Raw genomic sequence first — 22,066 nt, forward strand, 5'->3', positions numbered from 1 at the left:
GTTAAACATTTGTGTTTTTTTTATAAATAGCGAATTAATAAATACATAAATAATACCAATAAACAAAGAAAGCAACATTATCGATAGAACATGCGCTATTTTAAGCGTGTGCTGTGTTTCAGCAGGTGAGTGTTGGAGAAGCTGAAGGTTCATCGTGCGTCTCTCTGAACACACAGACGTGATTAGAAAGACTTCACACACACGAGAAAAATAACTGTCCAGTGTGTGTTCCTTCACAATAAGAGCCCTCTGTGTGGGGCTCTACAGACTGCTGCTACAGAGGCAATTGTTGCTTTTTTCTGCTTCAATCAATTTTTTTAAATGAACCAGAATTATATTGTAGTTTCATAAAATATATAAACAGATATTAGCAGATATATTATGCTTTTACACACAATAAATCCTGTATGCAAAGAAACTGAACCCCAACAACAAACAAACTAATGAACTAATAACAGAATTGTTCTGGTAACTTAAATCTGAAATTATGAGGACATTCGCCTGTAAATCACAATGTTTTAGTTTGTTATTCATGATAATAAAAAGAGCTGAATATTGATAATCAACAGAGGGTTCAGATGTATTCCTCTTACAGGGAATACTTTTACATGAAGTCAATACAAAACATAAAAGCGTTTGCTGTCAACATGACATGAGTTTCTGTTCACCATTTAATTCATTTATATATTCATATTTAGATAAACGATGTAACATAAGTCTTGCTTCAGTAGAAGCATTAAAGGTTAAAGAGTTTGTGTGTCTGATTGAGTCTGATTGAGTCTGATTGAGTCTGATCGATTGTCTGCATCTGAGAAAAGCTTTTATCCCTGAGACAGCAGAGAGAGAGAGAGAGAGACAGAGAGAGAGACAGAGAGAGTTTGATGGCCACAGTCATAAAAGTAGGATTCATCCTCTGGGGAACATGAACAATCAATCCGATAGTTAAACCCATGCAGTGTGCACAATGTGCTGGATGGAGGGATGTAGAAAGGCTCTTCCTCTGTGGATTCAAGTTCATTGTCAGAAGGATGAGAGGATGAGAGAACGGATGAATGGAGGGAGAGTTGCAGCAGGAAACTGGGGAGACACGGTAGTCATAACAAGCTACGTAAGAGAGAGAGAGAGAGAGACTGTGGATGACTGAGTCAGCAGTCCTACATCCAGCAGCACCCTGCTCTCTCCCCATCTGCATGTCCATCACACTGTGGCCTCCATTTGACTGTTAAATCTCCCACTCAGCACAACAACACAGAGAGAGAGAGAGAGAGAGAGAGAGACAGAGAGAGAGAGAGCGCCGGCTGCACGCAAATCAGCATCTGAAGTCTGATAGACGGAGGCTGAATGTCGGGCCGTGAGACAATGAAACAAGTCTGCAGGGAGAGAGAGAGTGTGTATGTGTGATTTACTCCTGTGTGTGTGTGTGTGTGGGAGGATGTTGAGCTGTGTAAGATGAAGATGGGAGATGGGAGCAGCCGTGTGCAAACTGTCGGATAAAGTCGGACAGCACGTGAAAAAGAGGACCCCAGGTAGGGAACGCCAGTGTGTGTGTGTGTGTGTGTGTGTGTGTGTGTGAGTGCGTATGTGTGTGTGCAGGTCTGATACTCTCATACAAGTTATATTTAAGGAACTAAGGGTGGCCACCATGGACAAAATTATTGTGTTGTGATGTTCATTAGGGCTGCAACTAAAGATACATTTTCATATTAAATAATCCCTCGTTTGTTTTTTGAATAACAACAGCGGTGAAAGAAGTATTCTGATCTTTTACTTCAGTATAAGTATCAGTACTACGATGTAGAAATACTAAAAGTGCTGCATACCTTCTATGAGAAGTGTTCATTCTGTTTCTCAATATCATCTCCCAGCTTTTCCATGACCAGTTTATTGTTCTATGTATTCTTTGTTTGTTTAAAAGCCTTGTTTATATGTTTATATGTATATCAGGATATAATAACTTCATAATAGTTTATTCGTAATTAACCGCATGGTTTATACACTTTTGTGAGAATTAAAGACTTGACAAATGAAAAGTATTTTATTTCATGCAAAATAATCAGATTTTCGGCCATTTAATTATTATTTACTTTCTGTATTTGGTACTTTTTAGAATTCTCAATCTTTGCCTCTTTAACGTTATAAAGGTCAAATCCTGAGTCACGTTGTTTTGAAACATTTCCTTCCTTCATATTTTGCATGTTGTTGGATTTCATTTGCAAATGAAACTGACCTCAACTGACTCTTGTCGATATCAGAGGATTATTTGCATATACGTTACACACGCACACACACACACACACACACACACACACACACACCCACACACACACACACACGTGATGAACCTTTTCCTGTCTTTCCTTTTATTCATGTTACAATCCTCATTTCTTGCCTCTGCAGGCTGTAAGTACGCGTGTCACGCTGCCTGTCGGGACCGAGTGTCACTGGACTGTCATCCTGCAGCTTCACCCGCCAGTCAGGACCAGATCAACAACAACACACCGCCACACGTGAGTACACACTACACTGTGTGTGTGTGTGTGCATCCTTTATTTCCACATAAAGTACCAGTTTCCCTTTGTCTGATTCTGTTTCACTTAAGGTCTAGTCTATTTACAATACAATGAATGCTATGGACTGTATTATAGAGAATGTTAGTATTATTTAGTAGAACTCAGAGGGTGAAGTATTGGTGGAGCACCGTAAATCACCACAGGAGGGCGATGTAGCCAAGTCTGTGGTTTGTTTTTACACCGCGAACAGAACAATGACCGAACGACCGGGAGGAGAAAACACTGAATCTGTCAAAGAAGAAGATTATTTAGTAATAAAATGCAAAATACAGACGGAGCATCGTATTAAACTTTCTAAAAATACAATGTATATTCACAAGAAACATCTCGTTATTGCGTTCACTGTTTGTGTTAATTGTGCAGTTTAATCAGTTGTTCTCTGCTGTCATTGTTAGGCACTGAATATAATACCAAGTCAGTGCACACACCCATAATGCATCACTCAACAAGAATGGCTTGTGTGTGTGTGTGTGTGTGTGTGTGTGTGTGTGTTTAATTCCTAAAAAGACAGCTGGGTGTGTAGCAGGTCAGAGTGTACTATGATATTGTACAACTGTGTCTCTGTAACATTGTGTGTTTGTGTCACATGACGTGTAACACGATCTCGTAAACAGTTTGAGTCAGTGAACGCCGGTGAGGTCTGTTTGTTTGAGGGAGGAGGAGGATGAGCTCAGCATGTTTCAAACCAGCGCACACACACACACACACACGCACATGCACACACACACACACACACACACACACACTCTCTCTCTCTGGTAGTGCTGAGTAGTGCTGAGTATAGTGCTCTGGCTTTTTAGGTTGAGTCAGTTATTTCATAAAAAGTACATTTGTGTTTGCAGCTGTAACTGTTGGGTCAGAGTGTGTGTGTGTGTGTGTTTGTGTGTGTGTGTGTGTGTGTGTGTGTGTGTGTGTGTGTGTGTGTGTGTATCTGTCAGCTAACCTAAACTGAGTGTTTCTGGGTAATTGACAGAATTTTGTCAGAAATCACAGACTTTATGAAGCTTTTTATTGTGATACATAATGTTTTCTTGGGTTGAATGAGTCTGTGAATCACTAGAAGAAGCTGCGTTATAAATGACGTACTTTGTGTTTTTACTTTGAGTACACACTGCAGCTGCCCTTACAAAGTATACGTACTGTCACATGCAGCATCCATTCACGTCACTTGTTGCTCGTATATCTGCTGCGTAAAGGATTGTGGGTCTGAATGGCCAGAAAAACATGCTGACAAAACACGACGGTAGTAGAAGTAGAACATCCTGGTGTTGTTTGGTATACTGCATTGGACTGCTATACTTATTGGGACTTAAATACTTAAATACTATGGTAGTTTTGTTACAACTAGTGAGTCTATTGACATGTAGGATGGAGGTGAGTACATCTTTGGTACTCACACACACACACACACACACACACACACACACCAGTGTCAGTTACCAAAGCACGAAGGAATTTACTCTATTAATACTAGTGAAGGGAAGTGAGTGGTAAACGTGGTGGAACCGAAAAGACAGCGAACAGAAGCTATTATTATTATACTACAGATTTACACATGACATAATAGTTTAAGTGAGCTAATGCATTAGAGTTTAAAAGCATTGAATTGAGGTTAATCTAGCTCATGATTTGGGGTTTTCTGGTGTACAAACACATATTTTCTTGCCGTTTAACTGGTTAAAAACGACACATTCTCGATTGTTTGGCCCGTGATTCCTTTTATTTGTCTGTTTATGATCCACAATCGAGACAGTCTGTGTCTGCAGCATCGCAGCACGGACAGCAGAGACAGAACGGAGATCAAATCTGAAGTTTGACATCAATCTGAGGCGTCAGATCTTGTTAGAGTCAGAACAGAGACAAACAACTGAGACTCTTTATTTAACTACAAGTACTGAATATGATCATCAATCAGCTGGTCTGAAACACGAACTATGTATATAAACAATAAGTTTGGAGTGATTAACGAGTTATTGAATATTAATTTCCCAGTGATGTGCTGGGCATTGTGTCGACGTAGTCGCTCCTCCTGCCATGTGATTGGTCGGACTGAAGGGGAGGCGGTGAATGATTGACAGAGAATAACGGGTCACTTCCTGTCTGCTAGGAAAGACAAACACAGTCGGAGCGAGAGGAGAGGAAACAAAGAGGACAGAGGGAGGGAGAGTAAATACAGAAAGAGAGGAATGTCTTCTCTTTGGTTGTAATCACTCATTAACACCACCGGCTCACATGACTGATGTCAGATTAACGACCTCGTCGGCTTTTCAGGAGAACAATAAGAAACCAAAGAGTGATCTTTCCCCCTCATATTGTTTTATTTGAAGGTGTTTTTGAAGCCTTAAGAGAGTGATTCCCAGACTGTGATGCACCACAGAGCTGCAGGCATGACGTCTGTTTGTAGCCAACAGGAAGTCAGCATCACACTGGTTCCCTCCACAAAAAGCTAATCATTGGATTTTGGATTATTGCAGAAAATAATCTGTGTGGCAAACAAACATTTACGACACTTACAAGTCTTCAGCAAGATATTCTTCACAAATGATACATTTTTAATGCAGAAATGATGCATTTCGTGATTCTAGGACTAATTCCTGCAGCGCTCTACTCTAAGGCCTTAATTTAAATAATATGTCATCTAATTTGATTTTATTCCAGACAGTCAGACAGACGGTAGTTAGAGGGCCAGAGAGGACTGGAGGAGAGCAGAGAGAGACACGTTTTAAAAGTTAGAAGAGTCAATTTGAATAAAGAAGGAATGTTAACGTGTTTTCCTTCAGAAGGTTTTATGGTTACTCATTAACAGCTGGGTGAGAGCCAGGGCGGGGTAACACTGCAGTAAATACACACTCACAAATACACACTCACAAATACACACAAGAAGAACCAGCTGGAAGGAAAACTGTCAGTGTGGGAAAGTTGTTCTCTTCTTTGTGCACTGTTTAATCTTATTTCTCTCTCTCTTGTGTGTCTTGGGGTCTTTAAGAAATTTGACTTTTCACTGTATAGTACGGCTGCTATCTGAAGTCTAAGTTGACGGTTTCACTTTGGTCTTTGTGTTCATGACGCAGCTCTGTTATGTCACCGGTCATCAGGAGGAGGGTCGGACTGATACGGCTGTTTCTAAGCTGGTTTTGGGGATTGTTTTAAGGAGTTTTAAAAGCAGAAATGAGGGCTTTCTATCATCAGAATGTTGTGTTTTATATGAAAATAAAGGTAAATAAATCCATAATGTTCTCAGGCACTTATGATAAAAATCTGAGTGTCAGTGGCAACAAAAATAATTTGTAGTGGACGTACAACTGAAATCATCTGGATACAAACATCGAGGTGTCATGGACGCACTAATTTGAGCTTAACTGTTAATAAAGAAGCAATGGCTGCTTCCTCATAAAGAGCTTCCAGGACAACGCTGCTGTCAGTTGTGCTTTAGAGAAACATTAACTTTAGATGCCATTTGCACAGAACAAACCGACAGGCGGTGAATGTTTTGTGATATATTGAAGGACATGTTGTATTCTAGTGGCTTTAGTTTAATCTAAAAGTGTAACGTGGTAATGCTAAATAAAGTTGCATATGAAGTTAATGTTTGCACTGTTTAGATTCTCCTCTATCGGCTGATAATAAACATCTGAAAACATGTTGTGCTAGTTTTTAAGAACAGTTTGTCAGTTCTGTGAAAGTTCTGGGGAGGTTTTCTTGAGACTGTCATGATTTACTGAGAGGGAGAGTCCCCTCCTCTTATCATCTTGTTCCTGTATTTGTTCATTTGTATTTGTCTTGTATCTAAACAGATGTTCTTCGTCACTTAGTCAGAAGGAAAAATATCGAATGCTGTGGCACAAAAACACACACACACACACACACACACACACACACACACACACACATAAATACAAACAGTACCCTGAGTCAGGCTAAACCCACAACTGCAGCCACTAAATCACATGGGGGTCAGAACAAAGCACACAAATCATGTTATTCTAGATGGTTCACCTTCACACAACCTGACCACACACACACACACACACACACACACACACACACACACACACACTCCCTTTGTTATTGCCTCTGCTCTAATAAAAGTTCAAGTTCAGTGCAGAACTTTAAGGTTTTTACCATTATAGGTTTGAAGATAAAAAAGATTGATACCACTCTCATGTGTACGTCGAATATGACACTTAGCTTAGCATAAAGACTGAAAACAGGGGGAAACAGCTAGCTTGACTATCGAAAATACGATAAAATGCGATAAAATATTATTTGTCTGAGGTTGCAGATATTGTTTTATTCATGTCTTTGATTCAATATTATTTAAACGCAAGAAAAATACTCACTTTTTCTCAAAATTATAGCCTTGAGTCGATATTTAAACCTCTGACATTTTGGCTCTCAAAACATTAGAATAAATTTAGATGCATTTATTTGTTTTGGTCATTTTTAGCCCAGTCTCCCCTGTTGCTGCTCGCTGTCCTTTAAAGACCTTTTTAAACAATCCTGCGTCTGAATTTCTGGATATCGCTGAACCATCTCCTCAGTAACAAACATCTGCTTCGATAGCGTCCTTCCTGTAAACAAACTTCATCACCATCTGCTTATCTTCCCTCTCTTCCTCTTCCTCCTTGTGTATCTCTCTTAATCTTCCTCCAGTCCTCTAATCAGCCGTCTATTATGTTAAAGCATCACAACCAGCGTGGAGGCTTTACCCGCTAAACACAGAGGAGTGAAAATCAAACCTGTAAAACTGTAAAAAAATACTGCAAAACTGGCATTTACAGCTTCTTTCCGACACATAAAGGTCACAAAACCTGCAGCCGCCGGCTAAAGAAACATTTGATGAGTTTTTGAAATATTTCTTTTATCCAAGCCCTACATTGTAAAGACAAAGAGACTGAAACAGAAACAGAGGGATGCATTATAGCAGCCAGAATAACACCGTAATCTTTGTGGATTGTGAAGGATTAGCTCCTCGGTCAGATGCCGGTCTAACAGACAAAAGCTCCCCCATCATCAGCTGCTTGTTGCAGAAACAGGACACCAGCCGACGGCTTAGAGACCCTACAACAGACGAGCCCCATTGATTTCCTTCATTTTTCGGCTCCCGACGTGTCCCAACATGCAGCTAACGCGTTTTACAGCCGAGTTACAGCCAGCTGAGCCCTGCGACGCCTCCGAGGAGTCTCTGAGTGGAAGTTTTAATGGCGAAGGCTTACAGTGATCATTTTATGTTGGTGTCGTCATGTGACCGCGTAAACATTACATACAGGTGAACGACAGCAACAGGTGCCGGGGTCAAGAAGAAGGGTTAAAAGCCGGATCAGGTCTCAAACATCTGTCCACCTTTGAGGTGATTCTGGGGGTAAACGTTATCGAGAGAACCCAGTTCACATGTGCTCCTCTGCATAAGTACGGGTTAAAAGTTCTACCCTCTTAGAGATAAAGGTGCTAATAGAACCATATAGGGTTCTTCGGTTTGAACTCTTTTTTTGATACCTGGTAGAACATTTTTTAAAGATAGCACTTGGAACTCTTTCAGAGGGTGATACCTAGAACCATCCGTGAAAGGTTCCACCAGAACCCCCTGTGAGAGGTTCTACAGAGAACCCTTCCATGGTTTAATGGTTCCACCCAATACCCTCTCTGGGTGATCTATCCAGAACCTGTCCATCATCTGAGGGTGCTAACAAGAACCCACACATGCTTCTCTACAAAGAACCCCCTTAAAATCCTATGGTTTCATCCACAACCCACTGTTGGGTTTTTACAGAGAACTGTTTTATATTCCAACGGTCTCACCTAGAACCCAGTCATGGGATTCTACTGAGAACCTTTTATATTCTAAGGGTTTCATCTTGAACCCACCCTTCGGGTTTTACGTTGTTGTGGCTGATGTGGTCCAGCACAACCCGAAACACTTGTGGTTCCCCATTTCGTTTTTTTGGGGTGGAGATCTTGTGAAACTAGTTCTACTACATTCTTCACTATTTCAGTGGTGCAGTGGATTTCCATCGCTTGCTGTCTATGCTAAGAGGGTATGTCAGCATTTTTAAAGCACACATTTCTTCATCCACACAACATGAGACGGGTGTTTTCACATTTCCCCACTGGGAGTTTGTTTTTTTCCAAAACCTCAATTTTGAAGTGGTGGAAAATGTCAACTCGTTGTGAATTTAAAGGCCCGACACAGGAAAGAGTGTGTTTGTCTGCATGTCTGTGGCAACATTTATGAAAACTCATCGCAACATAAAACCCAGTTTAATTCAGTGCTCTTGTATCGGGACGTAAATTTAACTCTGCAGAAAGCAAATTCTGAAATCATGTTTCTGCTGAGTTTGTGGGAGGTTCAAAGGAAAACACAGATCAGTATCAGGGTGGGACCCTAAAGAGGACTCCTCTGTGTGTGTGTGTGTGTGTGTGTGTGTGTGTGTGTGTGTGTGTGTGTGTGTGTGTGTGTGTGTGTGTGTGTGTGTGTGTGTGTGTGTGTGTGTGTGTGTGTGTGTATATACAGTGTGTGCTTGTTTGCTCTTGTCCTTATCCAGGCGGACAATCTCAGCCTCGGATACCGACCGGTCGGGGTGAAAGCTCGCTGTAAATGACACACATTCACCGTTGACGTAGCCTAAACAGAGCAGAGACACACCGCAGCACAAATAAAATACACAGATATGCCGCCGTCGGCTGAATTTGCGCTTGACGGACCTCAGATCAACAGACAGAGGAGGGAGACAAAGAAAACAGAGACAATCACTGTATTGTGATTGTAAAAATCCTAAAAGTTAAAGCTAGAGCTCATGTGTCTGTGCTCATTATTTATTTAGATGAAGGTTAAAAACTAAGCGAACTAAGGAGCGATGGCGAGAGGGAGGGAGAGCGCTTGTGTTGGAAGGGTTATCACGCCAATGCATCTCTCAGAATTGAATTAAACTCTGTGTGAGTTTGGCTGGTGACTCTTTATCGCCAACAATTATGTTATTGTGCTGCTGCTGCTGCAGAACAGTTCCTCTCAACTGTGAGTTGAGTTCAGGCCAGCTGCTTCCCTTCATCCTGTTGGATTTCAAGTAATTTAATTCAGCAAAAATATTATTTCTTTTTCATGACCTCGTGCTCGTAAAACTCCCATCAGTCTGAAAATACTTGCTATAATGTGCACTTTGAGGGGGATAGAAACACATCAGTTGAATTTAACCTGCAGCACCTTCCTGTCCGGGCTGGATGTGGTCATTTTGGGGCCTTGAAACCCTCTTTTTTTACCACAGTCCCTGCAGACTTGGACTGTACTGTGCATGCAGGCGGTTGATATGAGCACACAGTCGGCCTCTGTATTGTTTATCTTATCCAGCTTATCACAGCGGGCGTTATCAGCAGTCATACAGCTTTTACACGCCTACACCGGTGTAGTTTCCTTCTCACTATGTAAAGCTGGCTGCTGTATCTCAGAAAGCCTCACTGAAGAAATGCAAAACCGTCTGTGATTGTGAAATTCATTCAAATAAATGGCACCTGCAAACTTTAGATACTAACGAGAAAGTCTACAACCAGACTAGAAAGCTTGAACCAAAGTTAAACTAATTAAACTTGTGATAAACACAGTCTGAACTTAAACTAGGACGCTAAAAAAAAAGTCCTTTTAGCTCCTTTCATGCTGCTCGTCCCTCCCTGCCACTCCCACATTAAGCATCAATAGCTGTGTAACTCTGCTCCCCCAGCTGCAGTGTAACCCCACAGGGCTGCAGTGTTTGAATTGAAGACTGTATCCGTGCTCTCGCTGCTCTGTCTGTGATTATGTGATACGCCGAGAGGCTGCGTGTGAACCTCAGCCGGCATTCCTCTGCTCTTTGATCACCAGACACTCAGTGTTTTGTCTGTCAGGATGACATACTGGGGGTGGGGGCAAAGTGGAGCTCACGTTGGATATTTAACACCTGTAACACCAAAACAAAGGACACACACACTCATCCTCACAGGTGTTATATGACTACCTCTGTGCTGCATGACCATCATCTCCTGCTGTTTCCTGTCTCCTTAATTTGCTTCTGCTTAGCATTTCAATGCACGCCTGTGACGTTCACACCTCCAGGCTTTGGCTTTATCCTCTCCTCTATATTATTAGTCTGAGTGCTTGCAGACCGCAGTCAGATAGTTCATAAATCTTCCTAACTTTGCTTAAAAGGGCAAACTATATTAAACTCCTGCAGACTTTCACTTGCATTTTTATTTTTGCAGTGTTTCTGGCCCTGAATGTGGCCGAAGTGACTCATTCCACCCGTGTTGTACGTTTGCTGTAAAGCACTTTGCTAAAGAAAAGCTAACTGATGGAGCTGTGAAACTTCCCTCACTGTCGGTTCCTCACGTCTAAAGCAGCGTTTAAACACACACCACTGTCTCTACGCCCACTGCCTTTAAATTAGAGAACAGACTCACACACACCTGCAGAAGAAGAGACACACACACCCACACCTTCACAAGATAACAGCATCTTTACTGAGTGAAGTCATGGCAGCCTGAGGGGGAGAACTGTTCACACCCCTCTTTCCGTCTTTCTTGGTTTTCTAAATATGACACATTCCTCAAAGTTTGACCTTTCACTTTTCACCTAACCTCTCGCATCGCGTGACTTCTCACCCTGCATACTCATCCGCCCACCGCCCTTCTAACACCACAACAACTTATATATATATATATCTTAGTTTATATATGCAGCCATGATTGTCCATTAAACGTAAAGAAAGTGAATCATGTCTTACGACAGCGAGCATGAGAAACATTCCTCACTAACTAATAACTTTAAACTTCATAGATAAATGCTGATGAATATAAAAGCAACAACATGACTTCAATGGGTACGATTCGGATCGTTCATCTTTACACCTGGTTTTGATGCTTTGATGTTGCTTTATCCCATAATGTCTCATCACACAGGTTGCATGTAGTATATGTGTTAGGGCCTGTTCCTGCTTTGAAACTGGATTCATGTTTAATCAGACCTTCAGCTGCAGACACACACTTGATCTCATCATGTAGAGTAAAAATAGACATCAGAGGAGACTAAAACCTTTTCACGAAACTAGTTCAATACCTTTAGATGGTGCACCAGATGAAGTCATGATTTAGCGTTTAACTAGAAACACTAAACGCATTGTGTTGAGGGTTACATTTGTGCATAAATGTATGTTACAATTTGAATGCTATTGTGATGTCAATGACAAAAAACACGTTAAACTAGCTCGCAGGGTTCCTTCATCGGAGTGTGAGGAAGAACTTTGAGGTAAAATCTGTGGGAAGATACCTAAAATAGGTCCGCAGTGACCATTCGCTCGGTAGGGAACCTTCGGACCTGCCCTGCTTTGGAATGCATGTAATGTGTGACTACGACTGCAGAGCTGCAGGTCATCCATCTGACCAAAACCACCGGACCGCATTCCTCACGTCTCTCTCTCCTTTCACGTTTATCTTGATCATTATCACAGAGCTGTAGCTCAGCATTCAGCATCTCATTCCTGCCGTGTGGCTCTTCACTCACGTTACTTTACTAGTTGTGGTTTCTGTTCAATGAGAGAAAAGTTTCTCAGTATGTCAAAGTAGTTTGGCTTCAACATCTTAGCGAGGATGAGCGATATTAGTGAGCAGAATTTAGGATTGATATTTGATTAATGATTATTTTTGAGTTTTTCTATTTTTCCTCATATTTCTTTTGCAAACGGATTGTGTCCAGATAAAATAATAAGTCATTTTTTAATGTTTGTGTTAAGTAATAAGTGTGAATGTTGTGTGTCGGGGTATACCGGTATTGACGATAACTGTGATGTTTAAAAATAATAGATTTTATATATTTAATTTTATATAGACTCTATATCTCCATCTCCCTCGTACTTTGAGTTTAATTCATTAGCCAAAAAAAGAGACAAAAGGCAAATAAACAAAAGAAAAGATGTATTTGACTGAACGCATTATCATCAGTTTTATTATTTTTATTAATATTACTATTAAAATGTTCAAAGAAAAGTGATATTATTGTTATCTTGAATTGTTTTGGCCACAATAATCGTGTAATGAAAATCTGATATCGAGACAGCCCCAATGTCGTACAATAATTATTATTTATTATTTTATTTAGGTCATAACACAGTGTAAAATGAATGAAAACCTTTATGGAACATAAATAAAACAGCTATTTAAAGGGTCAGTTCACCCAAATTACATAAAACCTATAATCTCACTTGTCACACGGATGATGTTGGTTTTATCTGCAGAGGTTTTGAAACATTTCTGCTGAAACCCCTGATACAATGGAGGTGAAAGGTGCATCTTTATTTATATAATTCACGTGTGCTGAACATCGATGTTTACTTGCCGTTTGTTGGAAGGTTTTTATTCGGGTTTTAAGAGGAAGGCCACATTTTTTGGGCTATAAAGGAACATTTAATCCTTTACGTTATCTGTAAATGTAAACACAAAGATCAAAACTCTCTCACTTTTTCTCAGCATCATTATTTGTTGCTGCACTGATTCCTAAAACGTTTGATGAATAAAACTCAATGTACACGAGCACACGTAGAGTAACAGATGCATGTTGGCGCCGTGGGGAAGGTTTAATCTTTTACATCTTCCCTGCTGTTCACTTTGTGCCTTTGTGTTAACAGCCACAGAGTTACAGTAGAGTGTGTGCGTGTTCGTTAAGTTCACACTGGAATGTGAGTGAAGTTCAACCAGACTGGCTCCGGGCCAAAGTGACTGGACAGCAGATTAACACCAGTGAGTGTGTGTGTGTGTGTGTGTGTGTGTGTAGTGAGAGTGAAACCGGCAGGGCTGATTTCACACGCTCCTACCTAATCACCATATATATATATATATATACACACACACAAAAACTGATTTGGTTAACATGGCAAGTGTAAAAACACAAAACAACATGAGTATATGTGTTTACCTAAAGCTTTTTAAGTGTGTATTTGTGTCTCTGACTCCCTTCTGTATCACACGACACAGTTTCTGGTGGCTGCTTATCTGCGTACTGTGTGTGTTTTGGATGAATCTCCACAGTATTATAAAGGACACGACGGTGGTTTGGCTTCCCCCAGATGTGCTGTGTTTATTTTCGGTCCCTCTTCTAACCCAACTGGTTTTAAATTAGAGCCTTTCTGTCTAAAAATCTCCCAGCTTGTGGACTAGTTGTTGTGTGTGGGTTAGGCTTGATTTAGTGCAGATGTACCGTAGATTTTCATCCTGCAGCTGAACCTGCTTTGGTGATTATTTTGGCCCTTTATTTGCAGCTGGGTGAGCGATTATACGATCATATGATGTTAGAAATCTTTCACCCTGCATGCAGAAGGAAACACGGTCCTGGAAGTAGCTGAAAACAGAAGGTGCACCAACACTTACACGTTTAATCGTCTCTGTGCTCGGTAACAGCTTACAGTTGTTGGCCCGTGTAGTGGCGATATTAAAGGCATAAAACACACCAGCTGAAAACAAGAGTAGAACTCTGATCCGTTTTACGACCACATAAAGTCAGCAGGCGACCTCAGGTTGCTGCTCCGCTGAACATGCTGTATTATAAAGTTTCATCTACTTTTTATTTCTTATTTATGTTTTATGATGCTGTATGACGGCAGCATACAGGCGCTTTGGGTGCTATGAGTCACTTGCAAACATTCAATATTAAACCTTATTGGAAACACATTTTCAAAAATCCACTGAAAATGTAGCTGCAGTGTGTTAATCCTGCAAGTCAAAGCAGCTTTAGTTGATATTAATGTGAGTAAAAAGAAAAGGACAGCTAGCAGACTGATTTAACATACAGATACTTGCCTTTTGTACGTTTTGTTTTGGGCAACATGCATGACATACAACATCACAACACTAGTTTACAGTCATGCTAGCAGCTCTGTGAGGCTGTTCTTCAGCTAAATGCTAAGTTCAACATGCTAACATGCGACGAACTTCAATGCTATAACACGCCACTGTTTAGCAGGTATAATGTTTACCATGTTCACCATCTTGGTTTAGCGTGTTAGCATGCTAACACATACACAAATTGCAGCTGAGGCTGATGGGGATGTTTAACAAGTATTAGATGAAAAATCACTTAAACATCAAAGTTATTACAATTCATCCTGAGGGGAACCAAGTTTCATGACAATCTTTCCAATAGTTGTTAAGATATTTCAGCCTGGAGCAAAGTGGTGGACCATAGCTGAACGTAAGAAGGGGGGGGGGGGGGGGGGGGGGGTGATGTTGACAAGACAACTAGGGAATAAGATTTTGGGGGAAACAGAAAGTTTTACATTTTGTTCAGTATACCTTGCTACAAAAGGCTAGCCTGCACCAAAACCATGACTTATGGTAAACCAAACCTCACCACATCGAGGCTTCTCATTTGGGTTTGGCTGATTGTATCCTCAGCCTGCTATTGTCCAGAGAAAACATTTGCACAACCCCGAAAAACATCCCAGAGAAAGAGGTTGATAGCCTTGCTTTTAACAATATAGTATCATTCAAACATGCGTTCAACTGATGCATGCAATCAAACATCATCTCCCACCAGCATTACGACCTCCTGGAGATGTTAAAATGTCTGAAGAGGCGGCTGTGCACGAGTCCTTTTCCACCCATTGGCCTTCGCAATTAAACACATTACACCCAAAATGTGTCAGTCCAGCCGTTCAAAGCCTTTAGTGTCGGTACTATTAGTTTACTTGATGCAAGCAGAGGCAGGAAAAGCATGTTGCAGAGGAAGAAGCTCAGAAGGTTAGCGTTAGTTTGTTGCCTGCTGATCGAGGTAAGACTCTAAATTTTACATTTTGGCTGTTCTGTAACTGACCTTTGACCTTATATATTTTTGGGGATGTGGGTAACTTTATTCCTGTCCAATTATGGATCGATCTCAATCCATCGCCATGATATATACAGTTTGGATTGTTTTCCCAAACTAGTATTTACAAGCCAATGAATGATTTGGTTCTTTCTGGTCTGTTTTTATTGGGTTTTGTGTGTTTTTAATGAGACAAAACAATAGAAGGGAGCTCTTAATGAAGGAGCTACCCAGATTTACAGGCTGGAAAGTGGCGCAGTTTATATTTTACAAGAAGTCTCGAGAAGTCCTTTACTTTTCTGACAATTTACTGATGAGAAGGGAAATTACTTTGGATAAACAAAATGTCAAGACTGTCCAGAAAAGAATATTTCACCCTAGTTGAGAAACCTTTAATTTGCATAATAAAAACAACTAAAACCACTAATCCCCTTTGTTTTTTCCCTCTCAGTGTTTATTAAGGAATACAAAGAGTTTAACGTTTACAGAAAAAGAACAATTAAGGTTGAGAAAACAGGCACTAAATAGTAGCATACTCTTGTGAAAGCAAAAAAATGAATGGCAAAATAAATATAAATACTCAATACAATTAAAACAAGATGTTTTTTGACATTTCTGTCAATTATTTATTCAAAAGTTTGTGATAATCTTCAACATCAACCACTCAAACCTGCCATCAAAGCGCTGATTGGCTGTCGAGTTGCATTTGGCGCGGCGTCACTAAGTGTCACACAGCTGATTGGCTTGCTGTTTATAGTGGGCGGGGGCGTCACTAAGTGTCATACAGCTGATTGGCTGGCTGTGTGTAGTGGGCGGGGGCGTCACTAAGTGTCATACAGCTGATTGGCTGGCTGTGTGTAGTGGGCGGGGCCTTACTGTAGCCTCGCTGTCACACTCGGATAACTTGGATCATACACTCAACAGTGAGGCGTCGGTGTTACTGGAGTTCCGCGTGGGGTTTTTTCTTCGAAATTAGGTTTAATTTGGCGAGATATTTAAAGTTTGTCGGACCCCCTTTCTCGTAGTGACAGTTGCGTTTTCTTGCAAAAAACATGGGAACATTTAGATGAGTTTCTCGAGGGTGTTTTTCTCCGCAAATGACGTGGAATAGCACGATGAGCAGTGGCTACAGCAGCTTGGAGGAGGACTCCGAAGAGTACTTTTTCACGGCCAGGACCTCTTTCTTCAGAAAGCCCTCGGGAAAAGTGACAGTGAACAAGGTAGACGTGACGTTCTGCAACGCTTCTGTTAATGTCCGCGAGCTGCAGACCAGCTTTAAGCTTTAAGCCTGCTTGTCCCACAACTTCCTGCAAAAATGTGTCAAATTTATATTCTCTCGTTTACGAGCAAATGCACGTGAACTATAAACTGAACTGAAGCCGATGTGCACTCCTGTAGTAGTCATACTAGACTCCGGCATACATCTATTTAAATTAAAATAACACTTTTAGAGTTGCTTCACCTGTTGTGTCGTAGTGTGTTTAGTGGTATTCTTTTATGTTTTACCTTTTTAATATTGCCTTTCCTTTCAACTAGGAGACATTCAATCGACTTGTTTGGCAAATGATATGAATATTTGCATAACAACCAGTCTGTGTCTTAATCCTCTTTTGACAGTTTGTCAGGTTTAGCCCACTTCGGATTCGACAATAAGTTGTCGAGTTGCAGATTGCACATTTAAAATGTAAAGGGCTGGCATAAGGGTTGATTCATGTAGTGCTGAATAAACAACAAAAACATCTTACAATACAGAAGTAGGAGGCGTTGATCAGCGGTTATCACCTCCAGGGACTCGCATGAGTCCACCACACCCCCAACCTTGTGACCCACTTTGGCCTCATCCCAGAGTTTAAATAACCCTAAACATAATTATGCATTCCAACCAAGTCCTTCCCTGCTTGCAGACTGGGAGACTTGGGTCTCGACGGGTCACTGGAGTTAAAACCAAAGACATTCAGCTTTTAAACATGTCTGGAACTCCAAAAATGAAGCCGCTCTTCAGGTCTTGGACTAAACACTGGCCTGCTACAGCCTTCAAGTGGCTCTCACTAACACTGATCCACTTGTGCATGCACTCACACACACACACTCACACACACATACACACATGCTCACAGTGTCCCAGACAGGCCTGCAAACACAGCTGGTTTGTTCCATGCTTTCAGCATACTGTAACAGAAGTGAGCTATTCTTCTTCTCTGCCCACTTAATGTGTGTGTGTGTGTGTGAGACATGGATTGCTCTGCAGCAATGCATGACCCTTCCCTTTTCCATAACAGGCTCTGAACACAGGTCCTCATGGCAGTGTGTGTTAGTGTGTGTGTGTGTGTGTGTGGATGCACAATGTGGCCCATACACTGCTGCATGAGAGGTTGTGACCCGTGGTGGCTTAAACTGTGGCTTCAGACCTGGAATGGGGCCGTGGCTCCTGTATGGTGGTTTCCCCGCATGCCGTCAGTAATTACAACGAGAGAAGAGCCGGTCCTTTGGGAACAATGTGTGGGACTGCTGGATGAAATTACTGGTTTATTATCGGGGGAAAATAGAAGGTTATTATGAGAGTCGGTGTGTATTTATGCCACTGAGTTGTACTTATGCACATTGCAGTCATTCTTAAAGAATTGTGACCAAGATTAGAGTTGTTACAGTCGGAAATAAACTTGTTAGTACTTTCTGGTGGACAGAATACGATATGCAGATTTGTTGTACATGACATGTAGGCTAGTTTCATTACTTTGTCTTTTTGTTCCCTACGGTGTAACACCAGCTCTGTGGCAACACGCTGACATTATGTTTACAAAGACGAATGACTAGATGTGAGTTCAGTTGGATTTTAATCACAGAGTCTCCCAGGAGAGAGGAGACCTCTCTCATTAAGATACCAGGCTTGAGTCTAAACTGTATGAGAAAGTGAAGTTTAATAAGCTCGAGTGTAAACAGAGACGGAGGACAAACAGAGAGACGGAGGACAAACGGAGAGAGAGAGACACGAAGCAGACAGAGAGACAGACAGACTGGTGGCTGATAAACTGGTTCTAGATGGTCAACCAGGGAAATGAGATGGAACAGTCTGGCGAGAAGAGGATTTATCTCTATATCCAACACACACACACACACACACACAATCCTTCAGTAGAGACTGAAGCAGGGTTCATGCCCATTCCCTAACAACACACACACACACACACACACACACACACTCTCTTGCCCCCTCTCGCCCACTCGTCCACCTTTTCAGTGTGTGAATGGTGTTTCTGTCGGGGAAATGTCACGCTGACCAGTGGGTCTGTGTGTCTCATGAAAAAAAGGGTAATCCCACCCAACCCCCAGGACACACACACACACACACACACACACACACACACACACACACACACTGGACAGCTACAGCAGCTCATCTTCAATTCAGATCATCCGGGCAGACTGAAGGCTTTATGTGGTTTTATTCATCATCTTTCAGACATGATGTTTGGAGCTCATGTTCATGGTTTTTAGTTTTTTAACAACCGTGATGCATTTTATCGACGGAGCACTTATATGAAATGGGCTTCAGTTCTTGACGTTATCGCACAAATAAACGCGCCTCCGTTCATGCACGGCCTTGTTCCGGGTGTCCTGCAGCGTGCACAGACGTAGAGAATACACACTTGGCAGGTCGCCAGTGTTATTTTTATGACTAATGCATGGAGAGACAAACACACACATCCTCAATGTTACACCTATGGGAGACGTAGAGTAATAAAACGTGGGACTCTAATAAAGTAAACAAACGCACACATTATTGCCATAAGTTTAGTTTATTTTTACCCAAACAATATTAATCTAATGGACCCCGACTTGGTTTTACAGTCGTACCATATCTACATTCCCAGTTGGTGTGTGTTGTCCATTTGCAGCTGTGGTTGTCTGCGCGTCACACAGCCGCCTGCTACAGAACATTTAATGTAGTTTGCTCGGACAGTGCTTGTGTTGTGCCTGTAATGGACGGACGTTAGTATGTCAGCAGTTGTCTTCACTTACGAGTGTCAGCTGACCATGAAGAAGTTAATATATATTACAGTAGAGTCAGGTATCTAGAGCTGGCTTTAACGGGAACTGGTTACACATTCTCAGAAACCAGGCGCACATTGAGAAACATTGAATTCTACGTACTGATTCCTAGAAGAGAAGTTTGGACTCTCTGTTTAATGCATGCATCAATATCTGCATAGTGCAATATGGCAGATCGGAGCTAGTGCTCAGAAGTGTGTTTAAGGTTTGCAAAAGACAGCAAAGTGTAATCTCTGTGCAAAGATATTTTGATTCAGGGAGGAAGTTTGTTTATCAAGAATTTCCTGCAGCCTGGTGTAAGAATTCAACATTCGTTCTTGGTTCAGGGAGTCCAACACGAGTAAATACAAGTTTAAGACGGTATACATTCAACAGCATGGAGACGTAGAGAGTATTTTCTTTTATTATTTTAACTTTTTACCAAAAGGAAACTCAAAAGCACCTCTTTGTAAGTGACAAATAACTGTTTTGGCACCTTAAATCTGGGAAACTTAGGTGTTTTTTAATGTTTCACACACAGCATTTTTGTCTTTTTGCATAGTATTGCTAATAGGTGCTTTCCATAAACGGTGCATAAATGCTGAATTTAAATCGGTTTAAGGTTCCAGCTGCAGTGTTACACGACAGCAGTAATGTTGACCCATCAGAGGAAGTTCTACAGTCCTGCTCCAGTGCCCGGTTTGTACGGGACACCAGTGTTCCCAGTCAAAGAGATGAAGCTGTGGCTGTGTTTGCCAGCCGACGTCATAGTGTACACTGCACAGTAATAATGGAGGCTGTTTGTTGTTCCTGACCAGAGATGATGGATTTATGGTGCACTATTTCCTACCTGACCACACCCTGCAGCCCTCTGCAGGCGTGTTTTACCATTATGTCATTTCTGTTTATTTCTATTCACTTTATCAAGAAGCACAATTCAGTCTTTGTGCCAATTGACGCGTTTTGTTTTCGTAATCCCTGCACACATGAAAGTGAGGTCATTATCTGCTGTTGAGCTAAGATTTGAACTTCCTTATCTGTCGCTGTGGGAAAAGTACCTAGTGTTTTTTATCACTGATAGACGGACTGAGTGCCACGGTGGTGGACAGATTCAGATCTTATCACCAACCAGCTCGTTGTAAACCTCTGCAGACTTTGAACAGTCTTTTACCTGTAAACTGATTTTTGTCACACGCCAAGCGAGCACTTCTTGGATGTCTGCTGTTTGAGCTTGTGAACTCTTATAAAGACACAATGTCTGCTTCTGCCTCTGTTTGCATTTGTTCTTGCCGTCGTGACGAGGTCAAACAAAGAGTTTTGGTATTAATTTAACAATTTGTAGAAGAAAATATGTAAATATTACAGAATGAATGTGAACCACACCCCCATTGCTTGTATTTTTGTCCAAGTTACCCAAACCATTTGGTAGATTTAACCGATTTATTGTTCATTTAAGCTTTCTCCCTCTCTAGATTTCCTTCCTCTGTCTGTCCAGCCTCGCCCCCTCGTTCTCGCCTCCTCACCCCTCCCTCCCCCTTCTCTCCTCCCATCATCCTGGTTCCTCCGCCATTGTTATGTCACTTCCTGGCTGTTCTCGGCTCTACATCCTGTTCTCTCAACGCCAACGAGGCCGCCCATGTCTTGTTGTTTCGTAGCTGTAGCCGAGATCCCATGAGAGTATGGAAACGGTACCATCGTACGATATATACCATCATATCGCCCAACCTTATTGCCGATGAATTTGCCGTTGTTGCTCTAATCGATTGCCAGGATCTGGTGCCGCATTATACGTATTGTGTTTGATCCAGGAGACGCTGTATCCCACCACATTCTTCTTCTAACTTTATCAAACCTCTTCTTCTGCTGCTACCACTTCTGTTTAACCTGACTCCTCCTGACGCGGTTTCTGCTCATCGCTCTAGATGTTAGTCATAATCTAGCAAACATTTGGTAGCAGCTTTATCTTGGCAGCAGTGATACGGCATCTATGAGCCTGCAAGATAATGTTGTTGTCCTTGGCCGTCTTGGAACCTTACTCAAGGCTATTAGGCCACGTCCACTGATGCAGATTAAAGTCTTTTAAAAGCTGTGAATTAAGTCTCAAACGTATGCTTGTGTTCTTTAAACAATACTCAATGTTGGGGGATACAGTTGCATGATGCAGCTGAGGCACCCAGTCCGTCTGTTTATGGAAAACAATGAGGATTTCACAGGAGTTGGTCTTGAGTCTGTGATTATAGCTTCCTCCTCTGCCACAGTAAAAGGTTGTTTGGTAGGTTAAGCATCACGTGAATATACTGAGTGTGTCTTTGTGTGAGTTGCAGTTGTGTTTAAAGTTCTTTCAGTCAACCTCTACAGTGTTTGGACTCGCAACACTGCCATGCCAACCATAAACACAGGAGTTAGTGTTGTGTTTGCGTGTGGTGTCCATGAGGGCCTTGCTGATCTTATGGCACGAAACTCGATCAACCAGTTGCTCAAAGTGGATTTTAGATTTACTGTCGTGTTGAATGGAAACCTTTTGCTCGGTAACAGTGGTGTCAGTTTATAATATAACTGTGGGTGAACTTTACCTCAACCCGCCTAGAAGAACATCATTAGTCTGACTTTCATTGTCGTTTTATTGTGAGACCTCGATACTCTAAAAGCTGCC

At 41.5% G+C, this 22,066-nt stretch overlaps 1 protein-coding gene across 2 annotated transcripts in view; it reads left to right on the forward strand.

Moving 5' to 3' along the window:
• The window catches only part of rassf3 (Ras association domain family member 3), a 40,656-nt gene that overhangs the window by 569 nt on the left and 18,021 nt on the right, over positions 1 to 22,066 (forward strand). The window contains exons 2-3 of one of the 2 annotated variants that reach the window (XM_076111901.1): positions 2,398 to 2,507; positions 2,732 to 2,734. In XM_076111901.1, the coding sequence (XP_075968016.1) occupies positions 2,398 to 2,507; positions 2,732 to 2,734 (113 nt within the window). Of the gene's footprint in view, positions 1 to 2,397; positions 2,508 to 2,731; positions 2,735 to 16,296; positions 16,605 to 22,066 lie in introns of those variants that run through there. The other variant, XM_076111902.1, reaches the window with a different exon arrangement.

Source organism: Anarhichas minor, unplaced genomic scaffold (assembly GCF_050575085.1).
Source record: "Anarhichas minor isolate MPS153535 unplaced genomic scaffold, ASM5057508v1 ptg000045l, whole genome shotgun sequence".
Lineage (NCBI taxonomy): Eukaryota > Metazoa > Chordata > Actinopteri > Perciformes > Anarhichadidae > Anarhichas > Anarhichas minor.